Source organism: Anarrhichthys ocellatus, unplaced genomic scaffold, assembly GCF_004355925.1.
Source record: "Anarrhichthys ocellatus isolate YVR2014 unplaced genomic scaffold, GSC_Weel_1.0 scaffold5, whole genome shotgun sequence".
Classification (NCBI taxonomy): domain Eukaryota; kingdom Metazoa; phylum Chordata; class Actinopteri; order Perciformes; family Anarhichadidae; genus Anarrhichthys; species Anarrhichthys ocellatus.
Genome location: NW_022280035.1, coordinates 6570141 through 6595833, shown reverse-complemented (window position 1 = coordinate 6595833; position 25693 = coordinate 6570141). Strand labels below are relative to the sequence as shown.

At 39.7% G+C, this 25693-nt stretch overlaps 1 protein-coding gene across 2 annotated transcripts; it reads left to right on the top strand.

Moving 5' to 3' along the window:
* The first annotated feature begins 1562 nt into the window (after window positions 1–1562).
* Window positions 1563–25478, top strand: LOC116382565 (formin-like protein 13). Of its 2 annotated transcripts, XM_031845725.1 has the most exons (17): window positions 1563–1801; window positions 2583–2711; window positions 3347–3421; window positions 4016–4189; window positions 4631–4776; window positions 5144–5332; window positions 5494–6148; window positions 6456–6618; window positions 11031–11142; window positions 12919–13009; window positions 15189–15275; window positions 18543–18695; window positions 19729–19858; window positions 19995–20027; window positions 20377–20474; window positions 21516–21599; window positions 24566–25478. In XM_031845725.1, exons 1-17 carry the CDS (start codon window positions 1727–1729, stop codon window positions 24665–24667), a joined length of 2496 nt encoding a protein of 831 aa, XP_031701585.1. In that variant the 5' UTR covers window positions 1563–1726; the 3' UTR covers window positions 24668–25478. The 2 variants fall into 2 exon arrangements, with proteins under 2 accessions (XP_031701585.1, XP_031701586.1); XM_031845726.1 differs by lacking the exons at window positions 1563–1801; window positions 2583–2711; window positions 3347–3421 and having other exon boundaries at window positions 4102–4189; window positions 4631–4771.
* Window positions 25479–25693: the final 215 nt, after the last annotated feature.

Sequence of the window (25693 nt, the reverse complement as noted above, 5' to 3'; positions counted from 1 at the left end):
ACAAGGTGTTATGGTATTCCTATTTTAGATTAATACCTAATGTTTTGTGATAATTTCACACATAAATAACGATTACAACAATAAAAAAACAACATGTAGTAAGTCATATTATTATTATGTTATTCAATACCACGTTGCATTTAAAAAGGATAAATCGCTTTTATAAGGGAAAGAGGGTTATTGTTTTCATTGTTTTCGGTCACACATGTGCCTCGAGCATGAAACTACACCAGATCGAGGGATTCCCCAAGAATTTTTCACCAGGGGAGATTTCCCAACACGCTCAGCGTGTGACTTTTGGTGAAGGTGCTGCTGCTGTGTTCAGACATGCGCACTGACCATTTAAAGTGTCTAAAACGTAATCGAGTGAGCCCTGCACCGTTCAGATTGTTTTGCGTGTGTATTCATGCAATTACGGCACATGTACAGCGGGTAGGCCTACAGCTAAAGAGGCACATGCGCACTTGATTTCTCACTTACTGCAAATTCCAATGGATTCCTAATAATAATAATAATAGTGTTCTTTTCCTGTGCACACATTGAACATGATGCCATTTTAGAGGAATATTTATATAATGAAACATCTGAATTTTGTACATTTCCCTCATAAGTTTTGTAAAAAAATGCTTCAGTACAAATCACTGACTTTACCTTCATGCTATTCCTAGTTGTAGGATCTCTTGTCATTCCTGTTACAGGATACCTGTGAGAGAAGTTATTTTGAATATGCGTGTATGTTTGTGTTTTTCTTCTTCTTTTACATTGACATTTGTGTTCCTACATGCACTTTTTTGTGTTGCTTTTCTTGTATTAGCCCTACTCAACATTAAAGACCAGGACTGGGGAGGAAGGGATGATGGAAGGGTGGGTGAAGGGTAAAATGTACTTTTCATCACACTATACTAGACATTTTCCATTTTTTCTTGAACAAAGAATAGAAATATTACATCTAATGTAGTCCTAGTAATGTGCTTCTCTCTTCCTACATAGCAAAATAACATTTTAGTCCATTTTTGAGAATTAAATATTAGCCTAAAATCCAATTTCAGTCAGTTGACATATTAAAAGTTCTGAACAGTTTTGCTGAGAATTCAGTCGGATATATTCACTATTAATAAAGTGCCAAACTACATTGTTGTTGTTGAATCCACCTTTTATGGGTGAAATCATTTTTTATAAAAATACGATGAAAAGTTTACATGTGTTGATTTAGAAGTTTGCAGTTGACTTTACGTTAAAATTTTCCTTAAAAACTGTACATTACAATTAAGTCATATTTCATATGTCTGTAGGCAATTACATTCTGATTAGAATACATGAGAGGTATAAAGTGCATTAGTGTATTTCATTGTATTGTTGTGGTAATGGCAACAGCAGCATGTTTCTCAGCTCTCTCTCTTCTGGGTCAAACAGGTTGAGCAGCAGATAAGGCGCATTGTTCTGCAAGTGGAGACACGTAAACTTCCAGGAAATGTTTGCTTCTCTGCAGCGGGTGTGGCCGAACTGCCTCTACCTGCCTTACTAGAAAAAGTAAACCTTTAACCCAAAGAGGGTGGCCGCAGAAAGACTGACACAAATCACAGCACTGTTGAGAGAAGCAGATTTGTAATTTAGGTCTTGCGTGACAAAAAAAAAACCAAAGCATCTTTCATATCTTTGCTTTAAAAGAAGATCGGTTTGATGGACTGATAGGCTGCATGGACTTTCCTGTGAAATCTAAACAGTTATGATGCCAAATTTAGGATCAAAGAAGAAGGACAATCCATCCAGATTGGACAGGCACACCGAGGACTTGCCACAGGTAAGATTTCAGTTCATATACTTTAGACAAGGGAGCAATCATCAAGCAGTAACTCCTTTTATCAGCCAGTCTCAAGTCCTACTTTACCACAAAAGTGTAAAATCATTGCTTCTGCAAATCAGCCCTCTCACTTCCATTGTGCAGCAAGAGGAAATACAGTTTTGTTTTATGGGAGTCTCTCAAGCATTTCTTACTTCCTCAATTCAACCTGACTTCCCTGCTGTTTGAAGTTTCCCACAAACGAATCACCTTTTTACTCAGAAATGTGAGCAACAACAACTGATTTACACAAGAACAATGTCCAGTTCATCTTCCCCCTGAAACAGAAAGGACTACGCCATCTTTTTTTTTTTTTTTTGCAACTGATAAAATTGTGTCGTTTTCTTTTTTACGTTCCTGTAATTGCACGTATCTTAGAGATGCAGATGCTGATTGTACTTTGAAACGCAGTGGTTCCTCTTTACAATTCCAGTGAACTGAATCTGAAACAACCGGTTTCTCTTATCAAGCTCCACACATAATAGAAGATTTGGTGAAAAGAATACTGCATGACATCTAAATGGAAAAAAAGCATAAAAGCCCTAAAGGAGGTTTGAAAATGGCTTTGTAGTAAAACTCTAGGATTTATTTGTTTGTTTGCCACACTAGGGCTAGTTTTTGTCACACACCACCATGCATATTTTGGGAAATATTAACCAGAATGGTGCACGTAGAGTATTCTTAGTTCACAATAGAGATGATTTCTTAAAAAGAAACAATATGTACCTTGTTGTGCTTTCAGTTGAGCAATGAGATGCAGCTGAGCATCATGCAAAAGGTGAAGAGCGGAGAATTGTCCATCGAGGATGCCCTGAACCAGGCCAGGAAGGACGGGAAGCAGGGGCCTAATCAGAAGACAGTGGCTGAAGAGGTATGAGCGTTTTAAATCAATTCCTCACTAGTTTGAGGGTTGTGATCCTGAAGTTCTGTCAACCTGATTTTGAGTATGGCATAGTTTTCTACTCTATTTTGATCAAAATGGGGGACTTACCGTTTGGTGCTATAGGCAGGTAGCGCACAGTGGGTCTTCAGAGCTATTTCACTGGAAACAGCTGTTGAAAACAACATGAAAGCAGTGAAAATGAACCAATTCAGTTAAGTTTGGGGGCTTTAAAACAATGATGTTGTGTTCACGAACTTCCCCATCTCCACAACACATGAGAGTGGCATCAATCGTCTCACTCTGCCACATTGAAGTGTATTCATTTTAAAGATATAATTTGCATCTTATATTGCTTTGTGAATGACCTACTTGGCAACTCTGGAGTTAACGACCTGCTCAGCCTGCTGGATCGGTTTAAAGTACATCTATATGTGGCCAGTTTGATTAGGACAGGTGCATTTTTTTGAAGGAATGTAGCAGACATTTTGTCTGTGCTTTACTTAGCAGGAAACAGATAAAGGACAAAATATAGTGTCCTTAGGATGCTACTTGTTGTTGACTAAAATGAGATTGCCATTACTTATTCATGTCTGACGTTTGTTTTTTTTTGGCTGTTGTTGCAGGAACCACAACCCTCACAGTACAACTTCAGTGTTCACAAACACAGTCGCTACAGATGGCAGAAGAGGGTTCTTCAGGTGAGTTAAAACAACAACAACAACCAAACATGATTGAGATCGTAAAGCCAGCAGCCTAGCAGCTCTGTGAAGCTACTTGTACAGCTTTGAGGTTCAGCATGCTAAAATGCTCACAGCGGCAATACGAACATGATGTATAGCAGGTATAATGTGTACCATATTAGTTTAGGGTATTAGCATGCTAACATTTGCTAATTTGTACTAAAGTACAACTGAGGCTGATTGGAGTGTCATTTGCTTTGCAGCTAAATGGTCATAAACCAAAGTATTGGACTAATTAAAATGTACCTGATAAGGTAAAAACTAATTGATCACCAAAGTGATAACAATTCATCCTGAGGGGGACATGAACATGTGAACCCAATTTGAACAGGACAAGTCAGGGGACAAACAAAGTCAGTAGGATTCATCCTCTGGAGACCACAAATGTCTGAAATTGTTTTTATTGCAATCCCTCCAGTAGCTTTTGAGATATTTCAGGGTGGAACAGCATGCTAGCTCAGAACTCAGAAGATCAAATGTGATAATTTTTACTGTGTTACAGTAGATGTGCGCTAGTAAACTAATTAAAACCCTCTCTTTATTAAAACCCAGATCGATTTCAAGACCAAAATGCTGTGCAGTATTGAGAAAGGCATCATCAATCGGCAACTTCCCTTCCCCCATGTCAAAAGTTGTGATGATGGAGTGGGTTCTAGGTTTACCATTTCCTTTAAAGGACATCATGATTATGAATTGGAGGCCACTTCACTGGAGGACAAACAAAAGGTAAATTCATACGTAGTTTGTATACTTAAATATGTCATTTACCATCACATAATTTGCTACGGCTGGGAGATATGGAGAAAATCTGACACTTTTACCAAATACCTTGATATCGATATTGCAAAGTTATTGTAGGATTGACCATTGGTGCTTTTACAACATATTTATTTAAATGAGAGTTTAATCAATAATCATCACTCATGTGGATATATTGACTAAGTGGGAAAAGGCAAATAATATTTTATATATTTTATCATAATTTTACTGTAATGCATCCTTTTAAACGAAAACACAACACTTATTACGATATCCACATATAAGACGATATCTAGTCTCACAGTATCGATATAACCCTTATTTGTGCTATGAGGAGGAAAGTCTTGTTCTTCTTTTTCTGTTTTGTAATCGATGTTTACATTGGGACTTTGTTTTCCTGGTTCTCAGATGATGCAGCTCGTGAATCAGATCATTTATGGGAACATATACAGTGACAATACAGAAACACGTCAGCAGCCTCAAGCGTCACAGAGACTTCAGGAAGGGGTCTTGTTACTGCACCGGGGTGGCCTGGCATCCTTCAGATGGGTGAAGTACGGATGTGTCCTTATTACTGTAAAGCTGCTATTGTAGAACAAATACACAACAAATGTGCAGCAAAATTAGCATTGACAAAGGATTTGTAGCCACATGTTGTCACCCACATTCTCAGTTACAAATTCAGTAAATATCTTTATTCAGGACTGTGAAGGTTTTTTGTGCTCCCACTATAGAAGTGACAAAACTAAAGACATGTTCTAAGATATTTAAAACATTTTAATTTGAGTAATACTTTGTCTGATATAATATTCTTCTTGTATACAGTACATACTGAATACAGTTGGTATATAGTGAGGAATTGAGACACAGCTCAGGTCCTGTTGGATTTTAGCTAACATTTCCTTCTTCATTTTGTTCCAGATATGAGGTCCAGCTCCATCCAGGTCAGCTAATACTGCTCCCCTTCAGGCGACGAGGCCCCGCTAACACTGAGGTGACATCCTCGGTGCCCTCGTCCATCGTGATTCATCTGTCAGACGGCGACACCAGTGTACAGAAACCTAACAGCTCCGACGCGTTCACACTGATCACCCACAAAAACATGTACCAGTGAGTGAGGATTTTTAAGATGTGGAAACAAACAGTAAACAGTTAATAAAATCAGCTGTTTCTCTTCGCATTCATGGCCTTGTAAAAGTGTGTAATTTCAGTTCCCCGAGATATCTCAGCCAATGAGGGAAGTTGAGTTAGGTTTTGTTGATATATTGCAGGTTCCGGGTCCCTGTACCAGATCAAGCAACTTCCACTGGATCTGTCCAGACGGAGCGAGATGCTTGGGTTAAGGCTATTGACAAACTATGTTCAGGCTGGAAGAGGAAGTCCATGGACGAATGCACGTTTATGGAAAGAATGGGCCTAAAACATCTCAGCATAGCTGAAGACGCAGAGGACACCAACGCAGAGCTTGAGTCAAGTGGTGAATTGGGTGGTAGAAATACGACTTATCTTCCAGTTGATTATAAAAATGCAAATCCCCCTTCTGGCAGTGGAGATCATTTATCAGCCAATGACACGAGTCAAAGTTATCCCTCAGCCGACCATGCCAAGCCTGTTCCGAAACCTCGCAGCACCAGCAACACTGATGTCAGGCCTGATATTTTGCCTTCCGTCCCATCACCAACCTCCCCTGATGTCTTTGCCTTATCTACGTCTTCTTCCCCTCAACCCTCACCCTCCAATGCTATCTGCACACCCTCTTCCACAGTCCCAGAGTCTCTTAACCATGAATCAGGCACGTCAGTTGAGAAAGAGCCTTCATCCGTGAGTGTCCCACCCCCACCACCACCTTTACCCTTCAAACTCATGATGAATTTAAGGAAACCACGTATCAAGGCTTTCCACTGGGACCTAGTTGGCAAAGAGAAGGTAACTGTCACAGTTAAAACTTAAAAATTACATTATTTTTACATCTACGTATAAAGCTTACAAAGTGTCTCATTAGTTGAACTTGTTCACATTTAAAAGCAGTGTTTTATTATTGTGGCAAACACTGAAAGGTCAGTTTCAACTTGGTCTCACTTCATTATTGCTGATATTGCATCATTATTGTGAATTATTCTTTGTTTTTTGTGTCAAGTTATTGCTTCCCTAGTGTCGCTCTTTTGTAATGCTCACATTGATTTCCTCCCATAATGGAGTTGTCTCAGTCCTGAATTAATTTGTTTCTTGGCAGATTGCAAAATCATTTTGGATACAGGAATGCACCGGGAGGATTGAAATCGACACATCGCGCTTATATGAGCAATTTGCCGTTAAAGATCTGGGGACGTCTGGTGTGGCTGAGCAGAGCAACACCCAGGATATTATGCTCAACAAGAAGATCGCACACAACTTCAGTGAGTAACTCAACAATTAATATGTGACTGAGTGGTGAGGTAAAGTCGCTTAATCCTGCAATAGATCAGATTAGATTTTCCCAGCAAAATTGACCTAATTAGTATAATTTCATGTTGCAATGAAGAGGCATTCTACTGGAGTATATGTCAGATAAAAGACCTTGCTCTCTCAGTATATTAGAAGTTGTCCAACAGAGGGAAGCACCACATAGAAAGAGTAACCAGGATCTATGCAGAAGCAGTGTTTATTTTAATTTGACTTGCCCAGTTAAGAGGACGCTGACCTGAGAACTATTTTAGGAAGGGCCTATAAATGCTGCCATTTAGCTTTTTAAAACAATGGTTGAGACTGTACTGATGCCACAACGGCAGATGGATGTTCCCCCCACGTGTCAGCAGGGGGCAGTGTGTCACCAATCCTCGCTGTGCCACAACTGCCCCTGCAATCTGCAGAGCTATTGTGAAGTGGAACATATTCTACATCCCTTCTAATGGCTTTTTCGCTTTTGATTAACTGAGTGTGCGTGGCTTGTATATTTCAAGACCCAAGCCAGGGGAGAACATCTCAGAAACTTCCTTTCACATCTCTTCCAGCAGGCACAGGCACTGGGAAGTGATACAGATGTGGTGGTGGTGGTGGGCTGCTAAGTGGAATCAGTGTGAGTGTGCAGACCACAAACATAATTAGAGTTCACATGTTCATGAAATATGGATAGGGGATCTGAGCGACAGCCTCAGCGATTTCCTGTCCTGATACAGAATATCCTAGCGTTCAGAATTCATGCTCCTGCCTGACCTGGAAACTTTGCTTGTGTGAGGAGCAGGAGCTGAGCGATGACAGCCTTCAGGCAACCCAAGGCCATGCATCGTTCTGTTGCAAGCTTTAGAAAAATGTAGACATTTGAAGAACAAGGGAAACTCTGTGTCTCACTCCCTCTCCTACTTTGGTATAGAAAGTGACATTTAAGCAGCGTCAGAGGAAGTATTTAGATCCTTTACTCAAGTAAAAGTAGTATTACTGCAGTGTACAAATACTCCATTACAAGTAAAAGTCATGCATTGAAAATGTCATCTAAATATTATCACCAAACTGTAGTTAAACTATCAAAAGTAAACATTTTCTTAATCCAGAAAACACTATTGTATTTTAAATTATTGGAATATTATTACCGATGCATTAATGTGTAAGCAGCATTTTCTGGTTGTAGCTTGTCAAGGTGAAGCTAATTTGAATTATGTTATAAACTACTCAGTAGTTTAGCCTAGACTCATATGTTTTGTATGTAAAATCTCCTTTACTATATATAGTAACATCAATAAAATCAGGGGAGTAAAAAGTGCAACATTTTGCTCTGAATTGTAGTGAAGTAGACGTATAAAAGCAGCACAAAATGCTAACACCGAAGTAAGGTAGAGAACCTATTGTACGGTACTTGCGTAAATGTCACATTACGCCACTGCAACTGCAGCTATTGACCTACTGCTACTACATGTTAAACAATTGAAAAGACAAAGGGCTTTTTCTTAAATAATACAAACTGAATCAGACCAAAGCGGGAGGACTGTCCCCCCCCCGGATTCAGATCTCATTGAAGCCACATATGATAAAACAAAATCGGTTAAAAGGACCTCTTTCTCTCCTTCTCTCTCTATCTCTTGGCATCCCCCACACAGACACACTCTCACAAGCCCTCCCTTCGCTTCTTTGCATGTTTATCACCACTAAATTTGTGCTGTTTATTCAGCTCATATCCAATTCTTTGCCACACTATTTATTCATCTGATCCCATTACACTGGGAGCCAGTATGCATGCAAAATCTTACATTTTCTTTTTTTTTCTTTTACAAAGATAGCAACAGCTCAGCAGACAGTCAGACTACACCTCAATCAGATGATATCGCAAGGTGATCAATAATTAACAAACAAACTCAGAACTGTTCATGTGCGTCAGACAGACATAAAGCTGGTACTCTTTCTGTGTCCACAGCTTCTTTAACTACATTATGTTGTTTGTTGTTACACACTGAGGCAGATGGAGTTAGACAGCTTGTGCAGATGGTTCTATTACTGTTGTACTGCGGTTTTAAGTGGTTTCCTCTGGTAATCAACTTGATCCTTTTGGGCAAGCAAGACCATCATCTGTGTCGAGAATCCATAGGAAAATGGTGTGATGATCCATGTACTTATGTAGAGTATTTTAAGTGCTCTACAGGAATCCAAAAGTCTTTTGACAACAAGATTGTAGCTCGTATTGATTTTTTTTTATTGCATTATTTAGAAAAACACCTACAGAGCAGATGAAAGACAGAGGTATAAAGTCTGTGTGTGGATGTCTGTGTGGTGGGATTCTCCAACACCACAATGATCAAATCAGTCACCAGTCACATATAATGTACAGAACTGGTTGAAACAAGATACTTTAAGTATCAAAAGCAAAAGTACTTCTGTAAAAAACTTCTCCCGTGACTATTAGATTGTAAATATTGATGTATCAATGCATATGCCGTATTTTACTGTTGTAACTTGGAGCTACTAGTGTCATCCAGTTCTAACCTAGTTATCATGAATACATCTGAGGGGTCGTGAGATTATTAACAGGAGAGGAAAGAAGAAAAAACTAAGTTCCGCTGCACAAATTTGTTCTTTTTTAATTTCTTATAATAGCCAGTTTGGGGGGGAGGGGATCTATGAGCAAAATGTATGGTCTCAATCGCTAGTTTCAAGTCTTCTTCAATACAGCATGATGTTCATTTAGTAAATGATGGTTCCATTTAGAGGAAAATAGACCATAAAGGGGAGTATGCTTCAGGGCGGGCTTACTGTGATTGACAGGTCACTGCTGCTACCAGAGCCGTATACAGTGTCTCTACGTCACTCCTCTGCAAACCCAAATATGGTAACTCGAGGATTCAAAACCAATGGGTGACGTCACGATGACTACGTCCGCTTCTTATATACAGTCTATGTCTCAACATGTTTTTATTGTAAAATCTTAATTTGAAAAGTACTTCATAAATATCGTTGTCAAATAATTTCAGTGGATTAAGAAATACAATATGTTTCCCCTCAAAAGTTTCGGAGCAGAAGTATAAAGTAGCATAAGATGTAAATACTCAAGTCTAAAACACAAGTTTACTTTTACTAAGAGGAACTGTCAATTTTGTGTTGATTTTGGCGGTCCATGTGGACAAAAATGGCAGTGTTTCCGAGCACCAAGTCCCTTAATAAGAAAACCTCTCCTTTTACTGCAGCAGGAGGCCTGAGCCGAAGGAGTATCTGGTGAACCTGCGCGCCTTATGCACCGCATTTAATGACTGGAAATGGTGCAATCCTAATTAAAAGTACACCTGTGGCTTCCTGTGCCCAGTGGGATAGACTCTCCATGTCCATACTCTAATTTGCCAGGGCACTGCCCAGTTTGTCTGAGTGCCAATCAACAAAGGGCTTGATTTGCACTTTGTCTTTTTAGGCCAGACACCTAACCCTCCCTCTTGAAGACACTGGTAGCGCTCAACATTGTTCGTGATATTTGATGTTGTGTTTCCTCATTTAAAAATGTGACACGAAAGACTTTGTTGGTACTGGCGAGGGAATTACTGTCTCCGGTCTTTAATGTCAAGGATTTAGAGACGTGTTGATTACTGCTCAACATTCAACATGATTATTTTATTCACTTTGCCATGAGCAGATTTTCAATTGATGATTTGGAGTCAGTAAGATTGGATATGTTGGAAGTCAGCCTTTATGGACAGATAAAGGAATAGTTTGACATCTGGGAAAATATGCGTACCTGCTTTCTTGCTTACAGTTGAATGGACACTACTCTGGTATCAATCTTCTCATATAAATATGGACAAGAATAATAATGCAAAAGCATTTATTTTACATTTCTTACACAGCATTTTGAATTAAGGGGAAATGTTTTCTGTGCCAGAAATGCAAAGCTCCACTTCAGGAAAATGTTTTGACCACAACAATGTGTTACTACTTGATTTACTTGACAACCTCACAAATTAATAAAAGAAAATGACTTCCAATCAATGCTTGAGTGTCTGACTCTGGCTCAAGCATCTCTGCTGTTTTTTTTTGTAAAAATGTACCATGTATTTCAAATACATGTCTTGAAATTCCTGAAGCTGGCTCCTAATGAATGCTTCTCACATCTTCTGAATTATGCAGAGGCATTTTCTGTACAACAAAAAAAATCAAATCAGCTTTGACTTGATAGAATGCAAATTTGTGCATTTCCCTTAGGCATTTTGGGGAAAGTAATTAAGCAAAGGACCCTTTGTTTTCAGAATGTTTTCAGAGTTTTTTTAGTTCATCGGAGGATAAGAAGACTATCTGTCAAGAGGGAAGCTTTCATGTACTATTGCGTGTGTTGACATTTTTCAATCTATTGTTCTTCCAGACATTTTCCTCAAAAGTTTTCCAGTGCAAGCGGGAGAGCTGAAGGACAAACTGTTCATTGTTAATGAGGAAGATGGAGGCCTGTCTGATGAGCACATCACCTCTCTGAGGAGGTATGACTTTGTGCCAAAAAAAACGCTGATTTGTATTCCTTCCTGATAGTGTCACAACTGAAGCTGAGAGGTGAATGACTTTTTTGCGCCCAAGTTCATGGGCGGTTGATGTGAAAAACCTCTGAAGAACTAGCAGCTTAGCAAATCATCAAGGGATGTGAGTGCATAGTAGAGTCAGGCCAATGTGAAAGGTTTGCACAGCCGTCTTTACAGTGTTCTAATACAAAAGAGCAGATGCTAGAACCTTTTACCAGAGCAGCTTACTAATAAAATTTTTATTTCTGGTTATTTGCGGAGATGGAAACTATTGACATGCCCCTGGGAATATAACACTGAAAATGGGTAAAATGCTTCCAGACTCTTACTTGCAGTTTAGTCAGTGGCTTTAGATGGTGACCTCCTGGAAGGCAAGTGATCTAATGTACTGTGTGGAGGATTTTATTTATTCTATGAAAATATAATATATATTTTAATGCGCTGTGGCGTAGGCCTGAGGAATACAATTTTGAAAGAACGACTCCCAACAGGTGCTGCAATATTAATGGCCGGTTGCTACTCCAGTGGCTCATGAAAAAGTGAATGCCTTTGGTTTGAGGTCAGAACGCACAGAAATGACAGGAGGAGGAAGTCCAATTTAAGATGAGCGGGGGTTCAAATTCAGTGCAAGTAAATGGTTGCTCCCATTAGCGTCTTGCCGTTTATCTTTGTAGAAGTTGACAAGGACCGTCAGCGCTGCTTGGCTTTTAATCACATGCCTGTTACCGGTCCACTGGAAATCAATGTAATGGCGTGAGTCCAAGGCAGAGAGGTAAAGAACATGTGATGACATGAAGAGGCAAGGGTCAGAATTGGAGAGTTTGTGGGATAGAAATAGAAAAAGTTAGCATCACACTAGTTCCCTCGACAAAAAGCCATTGGGATATTTCCATTTTTTTAATGAGTCTTGTGTTCGGCGTGATGGCGTTTAGTAGTCTCCCACTTGTGAATTTTTAAGTACCAGCCTAAAAATTCACAAGCGGGTTATTCACTGACAAAAATCTCTCAAGCTTGTTTTAACCTAATTTCAGGCATAAAACCAAAAATCTCTTTCAAAAATGCCATTGTCTTCCAGACGAAGGAACAAGATATGGAGAGATGCTAACTCATGTCCGTGTTTTAGGACTCATTCTTGCAGCACTCTAAAATTACTGATATTTAGCACATGGACTCTTTTATGTTCATCAGCCTATATTTATAGTTTTCAACATAATCAGGGGGATCAGGTGTTGATTCGTGAAAGACCTTCCATATTTCACACACTGGTTGCAGTACTATCACTAAAATAAAAGCCTAGAGGTAGATAAGATTCTATTAAATTGTACAGCCTATTGAGTGTATTCAAGCAGTAGAAATCTGATCCATAACCCCATATGAAGTAGACCAGTCGACATTTTAAACATGCACTCTTTCCTCACAGTAATACATATTAACTATGGCAGACATCACTCTGGAGTGAGAGTTTCTACTTTTGTGATTGTTGCCAAGCGTCTTACTGTTAAGTTATTTGTGTGATTATTTTTATGTTTATTCTTAACCCTGGGATGATGGTGTACTTCTTGTTTCCTGTCTGATGTGGACCCTTAAGGGGCTTTAATCAGTATTTTGATGATAACAGCGATTCAAATGACTGGGTTTAATGAAAAAGGAGTTATGCGTATAGGGCCTTTAAGTGTTTTAAAACCTAGTAAGGCATCTAACAAGAGTAGTGATACTGTTGTGTTTGCTCTTATGTTTAAGGTACATCCCCACGTTGAGTGATGTGGAAATGTATAAATCACACAAGGGACCTGTGGCAGAGCTGCATATTGTGGACCAGTACATGATGGAGGTAAAGTTTCTTGTTCCCCATATTCACTAGAACTGTGATTACCAGAATTAAGATAGCAAATTCCTCTGTTTTTGATTGGTGACATCATGAACCACGCAGAATCTGGATGATTCTTTAATTAAGAAGTGCTTGTTGAGTAGACATTCACCTGCCTCCTCATTCTCACACTGTGGGTGTCATGACAAGCTCTTATACCATTCATCTGGTCATCACCTTCCAGCATGCCTGGCAGTCATCTGAGTCATGTGTAGTTGGCTAAAGGCTGCAGGAGGGTGAACAGATGAACAGCAGGATCAACCCACAATGCCTTTCAGGAATATTTGACACCAGTCATAAGGGATTTTACATGTTAGGGACAGGGCGCCTTCGCCTATATGGAAGCTGCATGTACTTCTGGAGGCACAAGCCTTCTCTGCTAGACTGTAGTCAGCCTGAATGCCACTAAAAATACAACATAATTCTTCTTCTTTACTGCTGCCAACTAAAGTAGGTATCCAAATATTGCACTTAATAGCAACTGAAATCATTTGAAACTCCTAAGATAAGAGGTGATTTCTTTTTTTGAATTCTAATCAGTAATTCCACCCATTTCCCCCCTAAAATTCAATTATTAAAGAAAATGAAAGGGCTGTTACATTCTTTATAAATCATCACAGTTCCACAATTTTTAGCATCATTATTACTCTGAGACAAATTGTGTCCTCCATGTGATACATAGGAGAGTCAACCTCAGTCGTACTACCTCATAACACCAGCATGTGTCTGCTGGTGATTAGCATTTGTGCATTTTAGCCACGCTAGCGGTGTGGCTCCACGAACGGCAATGCTGGTCTTACAGTTGATCTGTTGGTTGACTCACCACTTTGGTCCGGACCGAAATCTCTTTAACAAATATTTGATGGATCCACATGAAATTTTCTACATACATTCATGCTCCCCAGAAGATGAATCATACTGACTTAAGTGATCCCTGACAGATTTTAGTAAAACGTCCTAACAACTGAATGGGTTGCCATGAAGTTTAGTACACAAATTCAGGTTCCTTTCAGGATGAAATACAATACCTTTGGCGATCCTGACCTTTCATCTAGTTTCATCATGAAGTCAAACTTTTCATTTGCCCAATACTTTTGTTTATGACCAAATACCAGCAAACCAGTAGCCAAATAATCAAATAATAATATTTGATTATTCAATAATTCCTCTCAGGACGTGTGCAGAGAATACAAGAGTGGCACCTGGAAACAAATGTTCTACCATTAAAGAAAACTAAAAGCATATTAAGTGTAGAAGCTCTGACCTTTTCCCCAAGATAAATCAAACCCTAATAATGCTTGGCAGAGGGAGAGTGTGTTGCGCTATACTGTGCGTGAGGTATGTTCTTAAATCATGCCCGCCTTGATTTTTGATTTTTCTGGGAACTTAAATCCTGTGCTCTGCCAAAGCGGAGAGAAGAGTATTTATTTTCAAATCTCAAATGTGGTAAACATGAGAGTTCCTAATTACGGATCACAGTTAAAGTCAGCAAAGTACCTGATTGTGTGACTACTTTAAACTCAGAATGTGTGAACACATTCTTTGCCCAGGAGCTAAGAAGTAAATTGATACCTTGCCGTGGACTCAGCGTGATCTGTTAACCTTACATTAGACATTTCAAATGCGACTGAAAATCTATCAACACAAGAAACACGTGCTTGAGTATGTGGAGAATGACATACGTATATTTTATAAATAGCCAAATGAATACATGGTCTTGATTCTGAACACTAATCCTAATACCTCTCCTTCACCATCCGTCAGACCAAGTGCCCTTTGGCTTTTGGGAGAAGGTACCTGAGCATGAGCGAGACGATCTGACAATGTGGAATGATTTATTAGAGGTTAGCGCCGACTCAAAGGTCGACTAGGCAGCCCAGCCAATCGTTTCAAGGTGTCAAGCCTTCAGTTTCTCTGTTAAATTAGCCTGTCGACAGGCCTGCAGCACTCCACTTTTGGCTGAGGTGATATCGCCAAAGAACCGGAGTGTGTGAGAACAAGCTGCAACTTTATCTCCCCGCAGCGCTGCTTTTTAGTTAATTCTGAATAATCACATGGAAATAGGTCGTGTGATGGTGCGATCGTCACACTCTCTTCTATATACACACAGCTTATTACACTCACATCTTCTCCCCCGTTACAGATGTGCAACATCCCCTGTCTGAGCACACAGCTCGACCTGCTGCTGACTCTGAGAGAGCTTCCGATCAGCATGAACGACCTGCAGCCTGTGAGTTTACACGATCGCATAAGAAGTCAAATCAAAGGTTGAATCAGAAGTTGAGCTGTTTTGTAGTCTGTTCCATTCCCACAAATTGAAAAAGGCTAAAACCAAATGTATTCCGTAATACAAATGGTAATGTTCAGATACACCGTGGCTTTAGATATAAATTAAAAGAACATCTGGGGACAAACTGACGTAAAAGCTTTATTTTCCTCCAGTTTGGATTTTATGTTTGAAGTGGTCGGTGAAGTAGTTTCTGTTCTATTTGCTGGATAGTTAAGAGTCTTGAAAACAGAAAGGCATGAGAGGCACTTTAAGACACCTCTCTTCATTTAAAGGAGAAGAAAAGATGGATCTTAATCAAATCAAGTCCCATTTTCCTGTAGGTGGTGCAAAAAATGCAAAGTTTTTTTTTTTCATCTTCATCAGAAACCCAATAAAAACCCACTTTGGGTTTTTCACTGGGGAGAGCTGTGAAAAAAATCATGAATCTAACTTCATTCAACAAACTTCTGGACCCTCTTCAAAGACAAGCACCCTTAAATAAATACAGATAAAATGTAATAAAGAAAATACACAAAGCCGCTATTTAATTATGTATTTTTCTTTTTCTTAACCCTTACACACACATCAAAATGGGAGTATCTGGACATTGACATCAGACTAATCGTTAACACTCTTACAGTGGATTGTTTATTGGCAGTGAGGACTGCAGGGTGTGAAGATATTGCAGTCAGACAAGTATACCTCCCAGCTCCGTGGCTTTTTTTTATGTGATTCTCTGAAGCCTCTGTTCCTTTCTACATCAGTGCTTCAGTAATCTCTTGTCTGCTGACTGTTTGAGAAAGAAGAGAAACAATGGATAAGAATGATGGCACCGTAATCCATTGACTCCTGCAGTAATTTCTCTTTGTCTGAAACTCAAATGCAGGCAAGATGACTCAACAAGAAAGATTAGCATCGTCATTAAGTTTCAATTTACTCTTGGCTTTTTCTTTCTGTTGTTGTTTCTCATTCTGCTGCATTGTAGCTGAGATTTATTTACAAAAAGGTCATTTTTGATCACACCTTGGTATTTGTGTGCAGGTACTCAAAAATAATATGTTGTTATCTAAGATACAATCCGGCGCGTATCACAATACAACGTGTTCAAGCATGAAGAGGTTAGGGGGCCGTCTCTGTTGCAGAATACTCTAAATCCTTCAATTGTCTAACACAGACATCTTAAGGCAGAACAATTAAGGAGGATTTACTCACCACCTGACGTACATAGAGGCTTTAGAAAGAGAAAATGGAGAAGTTGTCACCTGGCACCTGGAGGGGGGATCTTTCTCACCTAAAATGTGCTTGTTGGTGCTTCGTCTCACTGCCCAGATGTCAGGTCTTATTCTGCATTGTGGTCCTGGCTTCTTCTTTAAGCTGTTTGCTGTGCTCGGTGAGCAGCCATTTCCAAATGTAAATAGGAGAGGCAAAGACACAGAACCACAGCCAGTGATGCAGTAGACAGGGAGAGCTGTGGACAGGGAGGCAACCCCCTGAAGCTGTGATGTACAGTACTGAATGGTAAAACTAAATGTAGATTTTAACAGTTTTATCAGTCGCTCCTCCTAACTGAAGTCAAAATGAGAAACAAAAGTAAGAGTATCTTTAGCTTCTTTAATGTTAAGTATTTCAGAGATAAACTGAAAATGTGTCTGGCATATAGTCACGAGAGGGATTTAAATCAAATCCTTCAGATCTGATTGGATCACTAAAAAAAAGCAGGTAATACGGAGCGACATTGAGCTGTAGTGAGACACTGGGCTGTAGACCTGCCTCCACCAGAGTACCATTACTGTCCCATAGGAAATATCCAGGAAGCGGGGATGCGCTAACAGAGGTGGGGAAGTTGACAGTATGCCAAACCAACCAGTTGGTTTTCATCCTTTAAGTCTTTTGTTAAACTGAAAAATACTATTTGAAAACATATTCGAAAAAGCAGAAATCTTACCTTTGTGTCATGTGCGTGAGCGTGAAATTAGCTCACAAAAAAACAAAAAGGTACCAGTTTGCGAAGACGACGCAGCACTAGAAAACTTACTTGAACAAGACAAAGTCGATAGTTACAGTATGCTTCATCGGAATGTTTTCAACAGTACCTTTTGATTTTACAAGAAAAAAAGACTTCAAGGATGGAGGCTTACTGTTTAGTCTGGCAAAAGCATGTCAACTTCCCCACCTCTGATCAGTGCACATGCTGTTTCCCTGAGCTTTTCTATAGAGACCATGAAGAACCATCTCCCATTCTGGGGATGAGACAGTCCCGAATGGGGCTTGAATGGGTTTGTTAGATCGGGAGGTGGAGGACGAGGGAGAACTGAATAAATTAGAGCAGAGCCGTGCTCTTTGGGGATAAGTAAACGGAGCTTCTGCACACTGAAACACACACATCCCCTCCTAATATATATTGCTCAGCTAGCTAAGACCATGCACGGCCATGACCCACAAGCTTGGATTAGAACTTAACTTGTTCAATTCATTTTTTATTTTGTGTTTTAAAGTAACTGCTGGCTTACAACATAGTGTTTACAATTTGTTCTGTATAGTTGCACAATACTTTTTGATGTAACTTCAATACCAAATCAGAAGGCAAGGCTAAAAGCAGGTAACGTGACGTTGGGCTGTTTCATTTATGTTTTATACAAACTACAATAGTTTGCTGCGACGATACAGATGGTTCTCTGCAAAGCCAGTAGGTATAATGTAGCTGGATATCTGTTGTCTCTCCTGTGTAATTGAGACTGTATGACTTGCAGGTTTTGTTACTCTATAAAACAGGAGCATATGGTCGGAGTGTTGTTGCCGGCTGGCTTTTGGACAAAGCTGAGTCTTAGTCAAGGACTACGATTCCCATAGCATCAACTTACTTTTCCTCCAAAAAGTTGGCAAAACCTAAAATCCCACTTTCATTTCTTTTCGGTATAATTTCTATCCATATTCAACAGGAGCTGTTCAGAACTGGTTGATCAGGGGTGCGATATTCTTGAGGGATATTTGTACTTGACACAATGGCATCCCAAATAATGATCTTGCAAAAACAACACAGCTCTGATTATTCATTGTATAAGGTCAAATGAGGTGTTGCGACTGCTGGTAATCTTAATAATGTAAAATACTGAAGCCTTGAGTTATTTTTTGCCAGCACTTTACAGGCCCAATGAGTGAAAGTACCTGCATGCGGTTGGATTACAGAACAAAATGATTTTGCTCTGTGCCTCTGTGTTTGTCTTTCAGCTGATTAACCAGAAGATCAGAATGTGCACGCAGCTGAACAACTGCAGGTCATTTGTTTCGGTGCTGGAGTACCTCCTCGCCATTGGCAATTACCTCAACGAGAACGGCAGGAAGGGAAAGGCCAAGGGATTCCGCCTCTCCTCCTTAACTAAAGTAGGACTCGACCACTGTTGCCTGACCTTTGATAGAGTTGCAGCACAAGGCTAATAAGACTACTCATTGATATACATGGCAGCGCTTCTCTGCATCTTCCTCCAGTTTTCTTTTTTTCTCAGGTTCACTCGGGTCTTTGACACAGTCCTGACAATTGTGTGTTTGTGTCGCTACCTGGCATCACAGAAGAAAATGTTCTAGAACTTTTTTTTTTTTTCATTGACTAATCATGCAAATTTATGTCAGAAACCCCAAATCATGTTTTTAAAAAAAAATATGATGTAATATAACTTCTTGCTCAGTATGACCAAGTATATATGTTTTTCCCACATCATCCATTTTATCCATAGTACTACTGGCTATAGCCGTGAAGTGTATCAATAGAGAAGAAAAGGGAGTAAAGGTGTCGATAAATAAATAAGAAAATTGTCCTTAATTCTCCTTTACAATAAGTCACTACATGTTAAAAATCGTGTAGACGAACTCAGTAAAATATGCAATAATTGAGACCAGTGTATATGATGGAATATCATTACAATGTGCCAAAGGCCACCGAATTCGAATTTGGGATTTTTACAGAAAAAATTCTCGGGGGGGGGCTACTTTCCCCAAATGGCTGGCTCCTCCATTTCCTTGTGGGAAGCACTGCTCCTGCACCTATGCATGCTGCTTTTGTGCCAAAATAGTTTGATTAAACTAAATGGAGAACAGACTCGCATTGGTCTTCGCCTGGGGCCTCCAAATCATAAAATTCCCTGCTCACAGCAAGGTGTAAGCAGAGTTATTTAAAATGAAAAATCCAAAGTAAACCTTTGTTGAAGATACTAAAACACAACGCAATGGATCAACAAAATTATTTCCCTGGCCTCCAGTAAGGAAACAAGTTAGCAAGAGCCCACAATAGTGTAAATATCTCAGTTCACGTATGTCTTGCTTCCTTTATACGTCCTTGTGCTGTGTAGACAGGGAATTATAGGTTAGTACAAGCCGTGCCCTTTTTTTTTCCCCAACTCTGTGTTTTCTCCCTCTCCAGCTCAGCCAGCTCCGTGGAAAAGACAAGAAGTTCACCTTGCTCCATGCCCTTGTGGAACAGATCATGTTGCATGAGCCGAGCCTGGCCACTTTTACCCAGGAGTTGGCAGAATTTGAAACTGTCCCAGGAGGTATTTGCTAATCAAGATTTGATCAATGCTGAACAAAAGAAAAATCAGTGTGGTACTTTTCAATTGAGGTGTGGTTAGTGAAATGTGTATTTTCTGTCTGTGCCACTGCATTTTTCCCCCTCTCTTTGTTGGATAGCTTCCATCAAAGGCCTGACCGCAGAAGTGGATGGTGAGTAGATCACGTTTTACTACTGTGTCCAAAGAGAAATCTGCTGAGATCACTGTAATACTGACCCTAACGTTTTACGTGCCAAGGCAACATTTACTAGACACTTTCTGTAATTGGAGTTTCAATATACTTTGTTGAAACACTATGATCTCATTGTCAGGGACATATATGAGCTCAACCCAACATATTGTCTAGATGATGACTTACAAACAGTTTCTACGAGCACAAACACGGCACTTCACAGGATCACACAGGAGACAGCATCTGATTTAAAACAGCCATTTGCTTCAGTGGTTGAATATGATGGATGGTAACCAAGGTGTGTGTGTGTGTGTGTGTGTTGCTTCAGTCATGAAGAATGAACTGCAGAAAGTCATTCAGTATAAAAAAACGTACAAGAAGACAAATGCTGGAGTTCATCGCCCAAACTTCTCCAAAGACCTGAAGGTGAAGTAGTAAATCCTGTGTTTATTATTTATTTATGCATTCATTACAAAAAATACATTGTGTCTTCTTGAAAACAAACAGTATTGACTACATCGCTTCTTGTGCAAATGAATTGTTCACCATCTGCTTTGTCTTCTTCTCTTCGCTGTTGGCACATTGCTGCCTGTTATTGTGCATCCCTGCCACTAGTGATTTCTATCTCCTTTACATGGCTTTCTAATTTGAATCTATAGAAAGCCCTTAATAATGATTAAGCTTGAAAAGTGCGACATGAAAACTATTGTTAATATTACTACAGTAGTTGCCTACTGCAGGATCTAATTATATGGGAATGATCCTTGTGTGTGTGTGTGTAGCCTAATGTGTCACTAAAAGCCAGTCAGTAAACTACTGCTCTTGCAGCAATCTGTCATCTCGCCGTGGGTCCAGCCCGGACAGCTGACAGCGAGGCCAGAGGCATACATACATACGTACATACATAGGCTGCCTGAGAGAATGGAGAGGTCAGCCCTGCAGGCGCAGCCTCGGGCCTCGCTGTCAACTGTGCAGGCTGGACCCATGGCGAGACTAAGGTGGCGTGCAGCAGCCTAACGTGCTGGATCTTGATATGAGCGACAGACTACTACACAGACCCTTTAGGGATGCTACAACAAGCTAACTGTTGCGTTGGCTAATGCAAGTAACTTGCTGGATCAAAAGGGAAACATAAATTGTTAATACATTTCTACTATGTTGTAAAGGCCTAGATAAAATTAATTTCTTAAGTGATGTGTATTTTCTAATATGCTACTATAAGTTATCACGTTACTGCCAGTTCATCACATACAATACAGAGGTGAAGAACAGCAGGAGCCCGTCCTCCTCCGTCTTCCACCACCACTTTCTTGTGGAAATATATTTTCTTGTACACACACACACGTATGTATGTAGGCCATGCAGAGTTTGACCCATAACCACAGTAGCAGTAAAGTTTAAGCAATGATAGACTGAACGAATGAAAAAACTCTCCAGGACTTCATTGTGCTTTTCTTTATACCCTAGGCTTCAATTGAAAAATATAACACGGATCTCTCTGCACTGACGAAGTCATGTGAGGAGATGAAGAAACTCTACTCTGTCATGCTGGTAATCCATGAGTTATTATTTCAATATCTCTTTTGTACAGCCTCACAGACAGATAGTTCCCTGTTCCAGTAGTGTCTAGATGGCCCTCTTCAGTTATTTGTCATCTTACAGCATCTCCCCACCACCACATGCTGGGAGAGTACATCATTTCCCAAGGAAGGAGTCTCTGAGGATTACTGTTTTCTCCAATAGGTGTCCTTCAGGGCTTACACCGAGATATAATGCATCTGACATAGTGGTTAACTGTGGCCTGCACATCATTTATCAGCAAACGTCACTGATTTGTGGCCTTAAAATACTATATTTACTCCTTTAGGATAATTTATTCATCCTGACCCTAAAATGTGTGATGTCACATTTATGAATGGTCTAGCAAAGTATTAGCCCACAAGGACACATACCACAATGTTCTTTGGTTTATTGCGTACGTGGAGAAGTAGTTCATATTTGGAATAATCATTTTTACATTATTGATATATCATTGAAATATATTTGTAACATGTTACAATGAATTAATTCATACTTGCACTATTATTGAAGTGCTCTCTGGTTTTGACTGGACTCTCTGAGACCAAAAATGATAATATTCTTTAATGAGTTTGTCTGAGAAGTTGCCTTTAAGCATTTGTGTTGACATCAGATATCTCATATTCCCGTCACACATATGAGATTTAGTGGAGGTACCGGTCCCTGTGTTTTCTTTCATTACATCGTCTATAACGGAGGACATTTCTTTTGCTCAGCAACTTGGTTAGATTAGGTTTATAGAGCTCAAGCCTACTGTTGACATCTTAACAGGTGCTATGTCTTTTTTTTTATATAAGTACCCACCAAAACAATCAATACAAAAGTAATGCCTATCTTCTCTCCTTACCCATATCTCTATGGACAATCCATCATTATAGAGAGTCCAATTACCCTTCCCGCTGTGTTGGAGCACTAAGATAATATAGTATGAGTTGTGAGCTTTAGGACTGGTAGGGAATTGGGTTATATTAAGCCCACAATGTGATCCTTGTGTACTGCAAACTTTTTCCACAACTCACACACGAGTAAGCAAAGGGGAGGGGAGGTGAGTGAACAGAGTCAATGCTAAGCTATGACCCTACTTCTCACTCTATTTATTACCTCAGTAAACACTGTAAATATGAGTTTATGTCCTCAATCACTAGTTTCAAGTCTTCTTCAATACAACATCATGTTCATTTCGTAGATTATGGTCCAATTTAAAGTAAAATAGACCAGAAAGCGGAGTATGCTTTAGGGCGGGCTTACTGTTATTGCTGGTACCAAAGCCTTATAAGGCGTCCCTATGTCACTCCAATCAAAACTACTCTGGGTGGCAGATACCCTAACCCAAATACTTATTTGTTAGTGCTTATTTTGGTAAACCAACTACATTTGATAATCTACCAACACATTATCCCCCAAACTGGGTTGGTTTATGCATACTCATATTGTACATTGAAACCACATGAAAACACATTGCAGAGTGTGTACTAGACAATCTTCTTAGGAAGGCATCTTCTCCCAAGTAAGAGTATTTCCCAAAATGTCAAACTATTCCTTTTGTGAAAGATCCTCACTAGATAAATCCTCAATATTTCAGTAATATTCCTTATTATTCTTAACATAAATCACTCCTCCATGTATAATTGAAAATGGTCCAGTGGTTTAGTGGCTGTGGCCTTTTGAAATGGAACAATCTGACCTTTAACTGCAGTGTCCCCTTCAGGCCATGAGTTGTTTTTAATCATTAGGCAGCAGTGCCAAAATGTACCATCATTCCAGTCTGTGGACATATTTAACATTCTGAATATTTCAGATGATTTTTCTTACCATGAACAATTGCGTTTGAAATGTACTTTTAAAATTTTTAAAACATCCCTTTCATTCCATTCTGTCGTCTTTAAATACCAGAGCAGCATCAAGCATCACTCTTCCAAGTTTAGACTAAATCAGACCTGTGGCATTTAAAGATGGACACAGCCTCATTCTTAGTCCCCAGCTCCGCCTGTGTCACTCCCCTCCTCCTCTTATTTCACTGTGTGGGGACACTGTTCTAATATCGTGTGTGAAACCACCTGCATATACAATAAACCCCTTCAGGAGCGTTCGGTGAAAATGATGGAGACTGACTGGGCTTGTTCAAAGGAGCAGCAGGTTGGGGAAAAGGTGTCATATTTAGTCACTTGTCATGGGAAGAATACATGATGATGCCCTTGAATAGCAAACATGCACATTTATTAAAGAGAGAAGAAGCTCAGGGAAATGTGTGGCCCTATTTTGTACTTTTATTTTGGAGGTTCTATGTGTTTTTTCTTCGAATTCATTGTTGTTTTTTATTGCCAATGGGGGAACAAACTGTAAAGCAACTTAAAAAATGAGACCCTTCCTGACTTTCTTGGTTGCCAATAACTGCCTGTGGACTGATTTCTATATAAAAAGGTAAAATCCAAAAGGATGTAACCTTTATGTATCGTCCCAAGTGACTTGACAAATCTCAGATTTCACTTTACCGCGACTTTAAACATAATAAGAAGTAAAGAATAGCTTGAGCCTTAACTTCAACCTGCGTAGTCAACAGCATGCAATGAGCCAATTAGTACACTTAGCCACTGTGACCCCTCCTGATAAAGTTTGACTTGAGAATTACGAACACATTCTTTGCAAGCCACCCTAAACCACCTAAGGGTAAGTATTAATTCAGCAGTGCATGTCTACCTTGTTGTCTAAGTGCACTCAAGGAATGGATTGCATGCTGAGGCAGTATATGAGGTGATTATATCAAAAGACCATTGTTAGGAATCTACATGAGCCAGGCACCAGTTAACTTATGAAAGGGATTGTAGGTGCTAATTGTAAAACATTTTTTCCTAAAGATCAAAAGGTCTCAGAATGTGTAATTGCTGTCGGACGAAAGTTGTTCATTTCAAAGCGACTAATCCTGTTTTTCTCCTGTCAAGGTCAAATTCGGTGAACCGGCGGATCAAGACTCTCAAGAGCTCTTTGGGTTGATCTGTCATTTTGTCAACGAATTCAAGGAGGCCCATGCTGAAATTCTATGAGTGAAAGGCCGACTGTTCAGAGTACATATGAGAAACCACTGAGACGGCAGCGATGCTTAATAAGCCAACCGAACGGGTCTTATTCTCTTAGTCTCAGGTCAGAAACAGAAACACACAAAAGCATATGGGATACAACTTAAATGCAGTAATTAATAAATGAAGATACAGTAAAGTAAGATTATGCCTGGGTTTAAAATGTTAGGTGCTTGTATTTTTCTTCTGTGTACAGATATCTTATTTTACAATGAGCGTTGGATGTGATTCATTGTATAAACATGCAGTATGAAGAGTACAGCTCATGCACCTGGGCAATAGGATGTCGGTGGAAATCTATTTTGTGAATGTTAAACTGATCTCTGTATGTGTTCCACTATTTCATGTCAAAAGTTGGTTTGATTTGGATCAACTTCATGAGTACTGACATTTATTTTTGAGACGAATCAGTAATGCCGGATTTGCAACACACTTGGATGCTGAAAGTGTGCCGCCGATACCCACAGCGGTCTGCTGGCAGAGAAGCAAAACAAACATTCCTTCGGAGGCCAGCTGAGGCTGGTGTACTTTGGGTGTGTGATTATTTTGAAACATGCAACCGTGCTGTGGTCGGGGGACGTTTCCTATCCCCACGTTCCTGAAGAGCTCCAAGGCTGCCTCTGATTAAGGAACACATACCACTGTGCCATGACGAGAAACAACAAAAGATCTTCTTAAGGTAGAAAGATATTTTCAGCACTGGTTAGAACCAGGCGGCAACCTCAGCTTCTGACGAGTGAAGCCGATGCGGAAGTGTCTTCAAACTTGCATTCTCTCTACTGGCCAGCAGGGGGCGACTCCTCTGGTTGCAAAAAGAAGTAAGATTGTATGGAAGTCTATCAGAAAACTGACCCTACTTCAGTAAACATTGTGAAGATGAGTTTAAAGTCTTAATCGCTAGTTTCAAGTCTTCTTCAATACAGCATGTTTCTTTTTAATGCGTGTAATACTTGACTTCTTTCTTTACAGGGCTTGTACAAAGGCAATAAAGTA